The sequence below is a fragment of the Carcharodon carcharias genome, chromosome 4 (genome assembly GCF_017639515.1).
Source record: "Carcharodon carcharias isolate sCarCar2 chromosome 4, sCarCar2.pri, whole genome shotgun sequence".
NCBI classification, from domain to species: domain Eukaryota; kingdom Metazoa; phylum Chordata; class Chondrichthyes; order Lamniformes; family Lamnidae; genus Carcharodon; species Carcharodon carcharias.
Window position 1 is genome coordinate 85982316 of NC_054470.1, and position 12862 is coordinate 85995177.

At 46.5% G+C, this 12862-nt stretch overlaps 1 protein-coding gene across 1 annotated transcript in view; it reads left to right on the forward strand.

Annotated features, from left to right (window-relative positions):
* zdhhc21 (zinc finger DHHC-type palmitoyltransferase 21) overlaps nt 1–12862 on the forward strand; it is a 232685-nt gene that overhangs the window by 115628 nt on the left and 104195 nt on the right. The window contains exon 4 of the mRNA XM_041185500.1: nt 918–1029. Coding sequence (XP_041041434.1) covers nt 918–1029 — 112 coding nt within the window. The remainder of the gene's footprint in view (nt 1–917; nt 1030–12862) is intronic.

Genomic DNA, 12862 nt, shown 5'->3' on the forward strand with positions numbered 1-12862 from the left:
GAGTGGGCGGGGTCTGCTCGCCGACGCATAAAATGACATGGGATGATGTCGGAACTCCTGTAGTCACCCTGTCCCATTTCAGTTTTCAGGTCGGCAGAGGCTCAGCTGAATCAGCTGTGCGCCCACTGACCTGTTAATGGCCAATTGATGCCATTGACAAAGTAATTAACATAATTAGTGGACTTGGCAGCCAGGCCAGGAGCCCTGGTGGGCATTGGAAAAAGCATGAAACCTCATCCACGGCAGGATGAGGTTTCACGTAAGTTTTTAAAAGTTCAATAAAAGTGTATTTAAAAGTGGTGGACATGTCTCAACTCATGTGACAGTGTCGCATGAGGGAACATGTCAGGGAATTTTTTTTTTCTCTTGTTTTTAAGATTTTTTATTGTGAAGCTGATCTCCCTGAGGCAGCCCTTAGCCTCAGGGAGATGAGTGCACTCTTTTGTGTGCATGCGCGAAAGAGCGCATTCTCGACTCAGGGAATCGCTTTCCCCGCCTGGACAGGGAGCGCATTGCGTTTCCTTGTAGAAATCATGCTGAGAGGATCTGAATTGGCCCGTCCACGTAAAATGGCGGCGCGCCCCCAATCAGGGGGCGCCGATCGGAGGCAGGAAAATTCTGCTCTATGAAGCAGGTGCTCTGCCGCCCAGTTAAACCCCTGCCTAGCACTGTTATACTTTGTCAAAGTGTTGATATTGTTTCAAACAATCTGAGATGCTAACGTTTTCAAATATGTTGCATCATGTCATTCTCTAATGTTTGAATGTAATAATTACAACTGGCATTGCTTGTAAATTAATCCTCTTCCTGTTGGTTAAGCAATTGGGATCCTCGAAAATATAATTTTTGAGGAAATGGTAGGTTTTAGTAGTTGATCACTAGGATTTTAAAAAAATCATATCTGTTTGTTGTTCCAGAAAGACAATACTGGGAAATATGTAATAAATGCAACAAGATGAGACCAAAGCGATCCCACCATTGCAGTCGGTGTGGGCACTGTGTTCGAAAAATGGATCATCATTGTCCGTGGTAAGCTTTTTTAAGCTGTTAATCCTGACATTGAAAAGAAATGCAATATATAGACATATAGACATAGAACATGTTTTATTTGGTATTTGTTGTAACACATAAAATCCAGAGAATACAGAAAAGTTAAACTCACCTGCTGCTTTAATGCAATGGTTGTGTTTGGTTTTCCTTAATAAGCCTCATTATGTTTGCTGGCATTGATGACGTTGCTACTCACAACTGGCTTTTCTCTCTCTGTCTGTCTGTCTGTCTGTCTCTCTCTCCTTTTCCACTTTGTCTGTGTTTCTCTCTCTCCAATTCCCACTCTGTCTGTGTCTCTCTCCAATTCCCACTCTCTTTCTCTCTCTTGCGGATTCCCACTCTGTCTGTTGGTCTCCTGTCCCACTCTGTCTGTCTCTCCTTTCCCACCCTGTCTGTCTGTCTGTCTCTCCTTTTCCACTCTGTCTGTCTGTCTCTCTCCTTTCCAACTCTGTCTGTCTCTCTCCTTTCCCACTCTGTCTGTCTGTCTCCTTCTCTCCTTTCCCACTCTGTCTTGTCTGTCTCTCTCTCCTTTCAAACTTACGAACTAGGAGCAGGAGTAGGCCACTCAGCCCCTTGAGCCTGCTCTGCCATTCAATAAGATCATGGCTGATCTGATTGTAAATTCAACCCCACATTCCTGCCTACCCCCAATAATCTTTCACCCCCCTCCCACTTTGTCTGTCTGTCTTTCTCTCTCTGATTCCCACTCTATCTCTCTCTGTCTATCTCTCTCCATTCCCGTTCTGTCTGTATGTATCTTTCTCCTTTCCCACTCTGCTTGTCTGTCTCTCCTTTCCCACTCTTTCTCTCTCTCTCCATTACCACTCCATCCCACCCCCGAACCAGCCCTGGCCAACTTCTAGTCCAAGGCTGCACCTGGGCCTGGAGCCTGGGCCTCTTCCTCAGACTGCAGGGGTTGAGCCCCTATCCTGGAACACCAATGGAGCTTTGAGGGTTGGGGGGGGCGGCGCTGGCGGTGTTGGTGGGGGTGGTGAGCTGCCCGCTGATGGAGCCGGGCATCCTGCACCCTTTCCTCCCAGCCCCAAGTTACTCACCATCCAATTGGCAGCCGGCAGCTTCCCATCCCTGCCCTGTGCTCCTGCTCCTGAATCTCAGGACTCACTCTCGCCCCACAGCCTGGGCTTTTAGTGACTGCGGCCAAGGTTCAGGCAACAGAACATGGCGGCAGCTGGCCCAGAATGCAGCATGCAGAACAGGGGACGGATTTTGAAATCTTACCAAGGGCCAGGTGAAAAAGTGCAACGGGACAGATCTGGCCTCGGGGCTGGGGGTTCCCCACCCCTGGTGTAAGGTTCGATATGTGGAGCAACTACATGTTTTGAAAGAGGATGCAGTACATACAGGGACTGGGTACAATCGCTCAGACCCCACCCAGTGTTAACTGCACAGAGATGGTCTCTACCCATTTTTTCAGAGTCAAGAGGTAAAGAGCAAAACTGCCTGCCATTTAGTGATTTTGCTCATTGGGTAGAGTGGAAATTAAAATGCCACATTTGTAGATTGTTGATGAAGAGTAAAGAAAACTTTGTTACACAACTAATCTAGAAGAAGCACTGATTTCTGATACAGGCAAAATGCCTAAAAGACTTTGATCCAAAGATAAAAGCAAAGTACTGCGGATGCTGGAAATCTGAAGCAAAAACAGAAAATGCTGGAAAAACTCAGCAGGTCTAACAGCATCTGTGGAGAGAAAAACAGAATTAATGTTTTGAGTCCTCTGACGTTTCGAGAGCTCTGAAAAAGAGCCATACGGACTCGAAACATTAATTCTGTTTTTTTCTCTACGGATGTTGTTAGACCTGCTGAGTTTTTCTGGCATTTTCTACTTTTGATTCATGATTTGATCCATGCCAGTAATGTGTTCTGTCCTACTGAACACAATACTAACTGGAGATGTAGATCAGTTAGCTTAATGTTGGTGGGAAGATAGAAAATGAAATCTTTACTCAGACATGTAATAGAAAAAACATTTTAAACCTAAATAGTAATAAATATTAGTTAGCACAGATCTCAAAATGAAATGTCATGCTTAACCAACATTATTGAATTATTTGAAAAAGTAATTGAAAGATTAAATAAGGGTAATGCAGTGCGCGGAATAAACACACACTTTGGAAATGCATTCAATAAGGCATCATATAGTGGGCATAAGACTACGGTGGAGTCAGAGGACAAGTGGCACAATGGATTACAAGTTGGTTACAAATCCTGAAAACAGAGGGCAGTGATTAAAGGTAATTAAAGCAACAGATCGGAAGTGGTATTCTGAAAGGATTGGTGCTGATACCACTGTTGTTCACCATTTTAACTCTGGAATCGGTAGTGCATTTTGATAAGAAGATTAAGTAGGCCACATACTCTTTGGAAAATAAGAATTTAAATAGGGAATTTAAACGTAAATCTAAAAAACTAGGGATGCAGATAAACAAATGGCTAAAACTAATGACAGGTTAATAAGGCAATTTAAAAAGAAAGTAAACAAAAGTACTTAGGTTCATTAGTCGAGGATAGAATTGAAAGGCAAAGTTATGTTAAATTTGTATAGAATCTTTGTTGGTCCACACTTGGAATACCATGAAAAGTTTTGGTCTCCATATTATAAAAAAGGATGTGGAAGCACTGGAGAAGGTACAAAAAGACTGACAAAGATGATACTGGAACTGAGAGGTTATACCTATCAAGTGAGAGTGAACAACCAGGGTCCCTTTTCTCTAGAAAAGCGAAGGCTGAGAGGCCACTTGGTAGAGGTCTTTTAGATTATGATAGGGTAGATGTAAGGCTGTTTCTACTTATAGGGGAGACCAAAACGAAGGCTACAATTACAAGATAGTCACTAATAAATCCAATAGGGAATTCGGGAGCAGCTGCTTTACTGAGAGAATTCTAATAATGTGGAATTCGCTTCCACAGAGAGTAGTTAAGAGTTGAACAGCAGAGGTGCATTTAAGGCAAAGCTGGATAAACACAATGGAGAAAGGCATAGAGGAGGATAGTGTGGAGCATAAATATCGTCATATCTTTGCTGTCGTTTCCAAGTAATTTAATATGATAATCTAATATAATTCTATGTAAACATAAACAATATTTATTTGTGAACTCAGATGGCATCTAATGACATTACCTCAGTCTTTCTTTGCACTCTGTAATGCTGAACCTTGCAAATGAAACAAAAGCAACACAGGTAACATTTGTTTTACTTTCTGGCTGTGTTCCTCATATCTACAGCCCCAAGAAAGATGATTGATTTTTTTAAGGCAATGTAATGAAATCTTAGACATTCTATAAATAATTTTTGCATGGATAAATAGCATTTAATCTGCAACTGTGAAATAAATTATTATAATACTGTGCAATATAATTGCACTGTTTTGATACTTGGACATTTTTTAAAAACAAGTTCACATACAGATATGAAGTTTGTGATGAGAAGAGGCATTATAGACTAAACAGCACAGTTTTAAAGGGGATTAGGTTACTAGATTATTCCAGAGATAATGTATTTGTGGCATCTTACAGGGATAGAGGGTCCTGATGGTTCATGTATAGATCTTTGAAGGTGGCAGGATATATTGAGTGAGTAATTAGAAAGCCTATGGGATCTTGGGTTTCATAAATATAGGTGTTGAATACAACAGCAGAGAACAGAGCAAGACCAGCGGGGAGGGAAAAGGAGTGGCAGGAGATAAGAGAAAGCGAGAACAGAGTGATACCAGCGGGGGGATATACGAGCAGCGGCAGAGCAACGAGAGTGAGAACAGAGCAAGACCAGCGGGCAGGATAAAAGTGCGACAAGGTGTGCATTCAAAGATAATTTTCACGTGACATAAGAGAAAAATCATAAGTGATTGGCTGGTGAGAATATTTCCTCTTCCCTCTTAAACTCTAAGCGGGGAAGTTAAAAATTTCAATCAATTGACTAGAACAGTAAGTGTATATATAATACTAGAAGAACAGAGCAGGTCTAGAGGCATTAATTTCTGGGAAGTAGGTTTATCTGGTATAGGGAACTTATAAATATTGCATTAAATTTATAGTTCTACTAGTTAAACTACTTAATATAACTACAAATAATTGTTGAAAGATATTTCTAAACTTGAAACCTAGTTAGCTAAATAAAATACAAGAAAGATGGCATGGCAGGTGATGAGTTGCAGCTGTAGCATGTGGGCTGGTGGACACCTGTATGAACTATATCTGTGGTCAGTATCTACAGTTCAAGGAACTTCGGCTCAGCGTTAGTGAGCTGGAGTCCAAGCTTCAGGCACTGCAATGCGTCAGGGAAGTAGAAATTACTTGCTCACTTTTTTTCAGGAGGCAGTCATACACCTTGGGTTAGGTGCTTCAGATTTGGTCTGTGGTCTGGGACAGGAGGGTGTCACTGCAAGTGAGGCAGGTATGGAGATCTGAAAGGTAGCAATAGAGGAGCTTCATCCCCTACATTTGTCCAACAGCTTCAATGTTCTTCCAGTTTGTGTGGACGAGAGCAGGGACTCCAGGGAGGATGAGCGAACTGACCATAGCACCATGGTGCGGGGGACCATTTAAGTTGGGAGATTAAAAAGGAACCTAGTAGTAATAGAGGACAGCATACTTAGGGTCAGATAATGTTCTCTGCACCAAGAATGTGAGCCCCAAAGGCTGTGTTGCCTGCTCGGTGCCAGGGTTAAGGACATATCTGTGGGGCTAGAGAGGAACTTGGAGAGAGGATCTGCTGAGGGAGTATGAGCAGCTAGAAGCCAAATTAAAAGGAAGAATCACAAAGTTAATAATCTTTGGATTACTATCTGATCCAGAGAAAATTTGCATTGGAATAAATAAGATCAGAGAGTTGAATGCATAGTTCAGAGATTGGTGTGGAAGAAGTGGGTTTCAGTTCAGGGGGCTGACACCACTACTGGGGACAGAGGGAGCTGTACCGTTGGGACAGTCTTTACCTGAACTGAGCTGGGACTAATGTCCTGGCGAATCATGTGAACAGGGCTGTAGAGAGGGCTTTAAACTAAATAATGGGGGCATGGGGGTGGGGGATGGTGGGCTGATGTGAGGGGAGATTTGGGAAGTTAAACAGAAAGGACAGAGCAATAATACAGTTTAGCGATACAGCAGTGATAACCTGACTGTGACAGGAAGGCACAGAATGTACACACATAACCAGTGCACCAGCAAATAAAGTCAGAGCAGGGAAAAATGGTAAAAAGACAGAATTAAAAGCTCTTTATTTGAATTCCCGCAACATTCTTAACAAGATGGATGAATTAATAGCAAAAAATGGAATAAACTAGCATGATATGATAGCCATTACAGAGACGTGGTTACACGGTGACCGTGGCTAGAACCTGAATGTTTAAGGATGCTTGACATTTTGTAAGGTGGGAAGAAAGGAAAAGGAAGTGGGTAGCTCTGTTAATGAAGGATGAGATCACTACAAAGTGAGAAATGATCTTGGTTCTGACAATCAAAATGTAGTTTGGGTGGAAATAAGAAATAGCGAAGGAAGCAGTCTATAGTAGTCACACTGCAGGACTGAGTATAAATTAAGAAATAACTGAGGCTTGTAAGAAAGTTACTGCAATCATTGTGGACGATTTTCATCTTCATATAGATTGAACAAGTCAAATTGGCAAAGGTAACCTGGAGAATTATTTCATAGAATGTATTCAGGGCTGTTTCTTAGAACAATGCATTCTGGAACCCATCATGGGCAGGCTATAGTAGATCTGGTAATGTGTGATGAGATAGGATTAATTAACAATCTCATAGTAAAAGATCCTCTCGGTAAGAATGATCATAACATGATAGAATTCCACATTCAGTTTGAGAATGAGAAATCTGGGCCTGAAACTAATGTCTTAAATAAAACACATGGGTACGATGAAGGGGTTGCCTAAAGTGGAAAAGGAAAATAGGTTAAAAGGGAAGATGGTTGCTTGCTTTGCTTGTTTGTCCTTCGAGGCAAGGGTGACCATGTTCATCATCATGGGTGTTTGATAGGGTTTCATAGGTGACTGCTAAGGCTGCACTGTGCCTAGAAGGTTCTGCTGCAAATAGGACAGATAATTAAGTTTTGGTCGACTGCTGGCTCAGGATTTCCTCTCCTAGTGTTTTCTGTCTGCCACTGACATGCACTTGTATTTGAAGGAGGCTGCACCAGGTGCAGCAATCATTAGCGATCTTCTCCCAGGACTCAAAGTGATATCAGAACTTCTAAGCGAAGCCTTCAGATTGTCCTTATAGTGCTTCCTTTGACCATCATGAGAGTGCACCCTAGACTCAAGCTTTCCATAGATGATTTGCTTTGCTGAGTGAGTGTCAGGCATCCTGGCTACGTGACCAGCCCTATTCCGGGAAGAAAAGCAGTGACAGGCGTTTAAGGAGATAATTCATAACTCTCAACAAGGTATTATTCCATTGAGAAAGAGAGACTCTATGAGAACGATTCACCATCCATGGCTAACTAAGGAAATTTAGGATCATGCAAATTGAAATAAAAGTAATAAAAGCTCTGAAGATTAGCGATAGGCCTGAAGAATGGGAATTTTTTAGAAACCAGCAAAGGATGACTAAAAAATTAATAAAGAAGGGAAAATTAGAGTTTGAGAGAAAACTAGCAAGAAATATAAAAGCAGACAGTAAAAGCTCCTTCAAGTATATAAAAAGAGTAGCTAAAGTCAATATTAGTTTCTTGGAGGATGAGATTGGGGAATTAATAATGACAGAGATTTTGAACAAGTATTTTGTATCTGTTTTCACAGTAGAAGGCACAAAAAGCATCCCAAGAATAATAGTAATTCAAGAGGCAAAAGAGTGAGAGAAACTTAAAACAATCAAAGTCACTAGAGAAAACGGACTAGGAAAACTAATGGGACCAAAAGTTAACAAGTCCCTTTTACCTGATGGCCTGCATCCTAGGATCTTAAAAGAAGTGACAGCAGAGATTGGTTGTAATCTTCCAAAATTCCCTAGATTCTGGAAAGGTCCCAGTGGATTGGAAAACTGCAAATGTAATATTGCATTCAATACGGGAGGAAGACAGGAAGCAACAAGCTATCGGCCTCATAACTATCATTGGGAAAATGCTAGAATCCATTATAAAGGCAGTGGTAACCAGGACATTTAGAAAATCAGAATACGATCAGGCAGAACAAACATGGTTTTCTGAAAGGGAAATCATGTTTGACAAATTTATTAGAGTTCTTTGAGTATGTAACAAGCAGGCCAAACCTAGAATATTGTGTGCTATTTTGGTGGATAAAGGGGAACAGTAGATTTTGGGCAGAATGTTCCTTGCCCGCTGGTAGCAGACATGATAGGTGGTCGGCGCAGACAATATGCTGCGATCTGGTTAACGACAGCGGGAAGGCAGGACACGATCAACCACTCAGCCCGTCATGTTTCCCACCAACGGTCGGCGAGGATCTTATTGGAATACTTTAGCAACTCATTAAAAGGCTATCCTGCCAGGCTCTGGACCTCCACCGGATCATTCATCCATGTCGGCGGGAAAGCACATCGACATGCTTCACAACAGCACACAGGTGACCTTGGCAGCCACACTTTGTGGCCTTCACTTTGTGGGAACTGAGGTGAGTGAACAGCATCGTTTTCCATATCTCACCATGGTTGCCTGTTGCTTTGTAGGCTTCAGGGGTGCCAGGGTGAAGTGCCGCCCTGCCTTGGAGGCGACTGTTTTCAGGGGAGGCGACTGTTTTCGGGGAGGGTGGTGTCAGGGGACAACTGCTGCCTGGCCCCAGAGGCGGCTGTTTTTGGGGCTGGTGGGGATGGTGTCCGGGGGCAACTGTTGCCTGGCTCCAGAGGTGGTTGTCTTCGGGGTAGGGTTGGAGTTGTAGCCGCAGGCAATTGCTACCTTGCCTAGGAGGCGACTGTTTTCAGGTGGGGGGGGGGGGTGTGGTCTCCGGGGGCAACTGCTGCCTGGCCCCGGAAGTGACTGTACTTGGGGTGGGGGGGACAGTGTGGTCTCCGGGGGCAACTGCTGCCTGGCCCCGGAAGTGACTGTACTTGGGGTGGGGGGGACAGGGTGGTGTCCGGGGGCAACTGCTGCCCTAGCGTTGGATCCCGTGCACAAGCAATCGAGGTGGGGCAGAGTAAGTGAGGGATTTGGGCACACATTAAGGACACCTGTATAAACTGACCATCCCTCTGCAACTGTGTTCAGGCACAGCCACAGTGATATAATTGGGGTCGGGCACCTAGCGTGCCCACCCATGCAAGCAATGCAGAGGTTCCAGAGGGCCACCAAGCCCGCCAGAACTTACCCCCCCCCCCGCCCCACCACCACCCTGGCACAGACTGCGAGTCCGCCACCACTTAATTGGACCATGCAGCAGTTGGACTGCACAAGTTGTACAATCTGCTCCCCCACGCTGGCCATGTAGCAGTCACTGCTGGAGGTGCTCACGGCCCTTTGCAACATCAGCATCCCTGGTTAGGAGCAGTGTCTCTCATGTCGCAGGTTGACAGGGCAGCCATGCAGTGCATTCATCTCTGGCCATCCAAGGGGTGACCAGCATTTCTTGGGAAGCATTAAGGGGCAGTCATATGGGGCCAGGAAAGGATGCTAAGTACACCCATAATAACCACGTCTCTTTCTCTTTCATGCTGTAGGAGGACCATGTCAGGATCATGGGTCCTGGTGACCTAGCTGTATGCCTGATGGCCTACAGAGACTGTAGAAGACAGAGGAGAGAGTGACTGAGACTCCTGAATGCTCAAGGACAGGAGCAGCAACGGCAGGAAGAAGGGGCTGTAGGGGCTCCCGCGCACACTGCACAGGAGCGATAGTGAGCCGTGGCTGGTCAGCACCTAGCAACATCCATGGTCTATTGACGCTGCCTGTCATTCCTGCAAATGATCGAGAACCAGTATTGCCGAAGACTCTGCATGTCCAGGGAACTGGTCACTCACATCTGCCACTTACTGCAGGACTTGGCGCCAAGGGGCTAGAGAGGGCATCCACTGCCAGTGGCTGTGAAAGTGGCCGTGGTGATCAATTTCTATGCCAGTGGCTCCTCTCAGGGCTCCACAGGTGACCTCTGTGGGATCTCACAATCCACTACCCACAAAAGAATCCATAAGGTCACAGATGCCATCTTCTCGAGGGCACATAACTTTGTGCATTTCGCCCAGGACTGGGACAGCCAGGATGCAAGGGCCATTGGATTCACCCAGATTTCAGGATTCGCACAGGTGCAAGGTGTGATCGACTTCACCCATGTGGCTCTCAGGTCTCTGTCACTACACATGGTGGGCTACATCAAATGCAAGGGCTTCTACTCACTGAACGTACAGCTTGCATGTGACCACCAGAAACACATCCTGCAGGTGTGCGCACGGTTTCCAGGGAGTGTGCACGACACTTACATCCTCAGTCGCTCACAGATCCCTGCAGTCTTCCAGGGTCCACAGAGGCTACAGGAATGGCTCCTTGGGGACAGGGCTACCCGCAGAAGAAGTGGCTGATGATACTGAAACGGCAGCCTCAGACTGCAGCAGAACGATGAGGCTCATGCTGCAGATCGTAACCTGGTGGAGCAGACCATCGGGATGCTGAAGATGCTGTTCCGATACCTGGACTGGTCTGGCGGTGCCCTGCAATATAGTCCGTGGAGGGCATCGCACATCATCATTGTCTGCTGCGCCCTTTACAACCTGGTGCTCTAATGGGGAGACTTGCTGGCTGAGGAGGAGATGGAGGAGTTGGTGGTCTGCTCGGATGAGAAGGACAGCAGTGCAGATGAGGGTGTGGAGGTCCTCGGTGGTGATGATGACAGGGCTAGACAAGGCAGCTGAGCTCAGGAGACCCTCATAGCTGCCAGGTTTGTGGACAATGATGACAACATGCAGTGAGGTGACCCCATAGATGCTCACATCACAGTGGTGAACGTTTGACTCCAGTCTGGCTTATGGCAGCACCAAAAGTGGCTGTGAGACTGCACCTATCATGGAGATGTAGTGGAGGATGCAGTGAGGACACTCTATGAAGCTTCACATAGCCTCTGTGGATGTCTGACTTCTGTCTGGCCAAGGGCAGTTCACTTGCGTTCCATGATCAGGGCCATCTCATAGAGATGCAGCCGTGAAAATTGAGATGCATCCGATGCTGTGTCTCCCTTCACCACCTGAGCCCTTCAGGAACTGGTGCATAGCATCAATGGTCACAGACACTGGTGCGATGGGGGCCAGCCACACCTTAAATGTCCTGAGCGCACACAGGAAGAATGCGAGAACTCTGAGGCACCTGCCCACTACATTCTGGCAGCAATGACCAGCACTGCCGAGGAGCAGGCATCAGTGATGCTTCCAGGGAGTGTGAGGCTGGACCATCACTGTGGTCTGATGTCTGCACAGAGCACAGGGAACAGGCCTTGGACTGAGACACCTGCCTTTTATCTTGTGCAGAAACGTTTCACATCTAAGTGACAAGAACACTGCTCATCAGAGCAAGGAACCATTGGCATGGAGACATTCTTAAGAATTTATTGACAACCAACACCCCTGCCCAGGCTGTGCAACTACTTTTCCTTAACTGCCCTAACCCTGCCGCTACATCATGGTGCTCCCCGGACATCCACAGTGGAGGTGGAGGCAGCCTGCTGACTGCGACCTGTCTGTGATAACTTTGGCAGGCATCCTCTAGAGGGCAGAGGCATGGAGGACCCCAGCCTGCTTTTGGGGTTCTGCTGTGTGGCAGTGGCACCCTCCTAGGCCTGTGAAGCTGAAGCTGCGGAGGAAGAGGGGATTTGGATGGGCCGGACACTCTCAGAGTCTCCTGGGTGGATGACTCTGGGGTATGCACCTGTTGCTCCTCCTCTCTATGGGTGCCTGAGGGTCCCTGGCTGACTCCATGAGGGGAAGAAGTAGCTGGAGTGAGATCGAGTTGCCTGGCACCCCTCTTGCGTACACACTGTTGGAGGCCAGCTATCACATCAGCAGTGGAGTTGAGCCCGCGCAGCAGTGCAGGAGTGAAGCCCTGGACCAAGGTCTCCATGGCGGCCCCCTTCCTGCCAGTGTTGACCTCAGTGCGTTGTAATGCCAGTGCTATAACCTTAGCCTGAAGGTGGATGGACATCATGCCTTGCAATCTGAGGAGTGCAGTGGACATCCCTTCCTGTTGTTCCCTAGCTAGCCTTTGCAGCTCAGCAACTGTGACATGACCGAGTCCAGAGGCTCATCATCTGACTTGGACTCAACAGCAGCCCTCCGAATGCCAGGGACCTGGGAAGTCCCTGCCGCTGCCTGCTGTGGATCAGACTGTGCGCTGTGCTCACCACTATGTGTTCCCCTGTCTGTTCTAGAGCTAGGTCTCACCGAGTTGTGTGTCTCTGCGCTGGTGGAGGATGTGGGTGAGGGCTGTGATGGAACTTTGAGGAGGGTGCCTTCAGATTCCACTTCGGAGGTTTCTTCAGGGTTTGATTGGAGGCCCTGGGTCATGAACTCTGTCGGCTGTTTGGCCTGTGAAAGCAAGGGGAGATAAGTAGTGCAAAGCAGTGGCCTGTGAAAGAGGACACATTACTCATGGCAAGGTTGTCTGATGGATGTTGCACTGCTGGACCCTCACTTGGTAGAGCAGCGCCGACCTCACCGTCAGCACAGGACCGGTCCCGGTCATTGCTGGCCAGCTGAATGACTCTGTTTTCAAAGTCCGTGAGGACCTTAATTTCGGGCATTTCGCCACTGGTCTGCAACCTCCCTCTCTTGTTGTGTGTCAGCTTGTCCTGCATGAATAGAGATGGCAAAAGTGTAAGCAGGACACATACCAGATGGGCTGAGGACA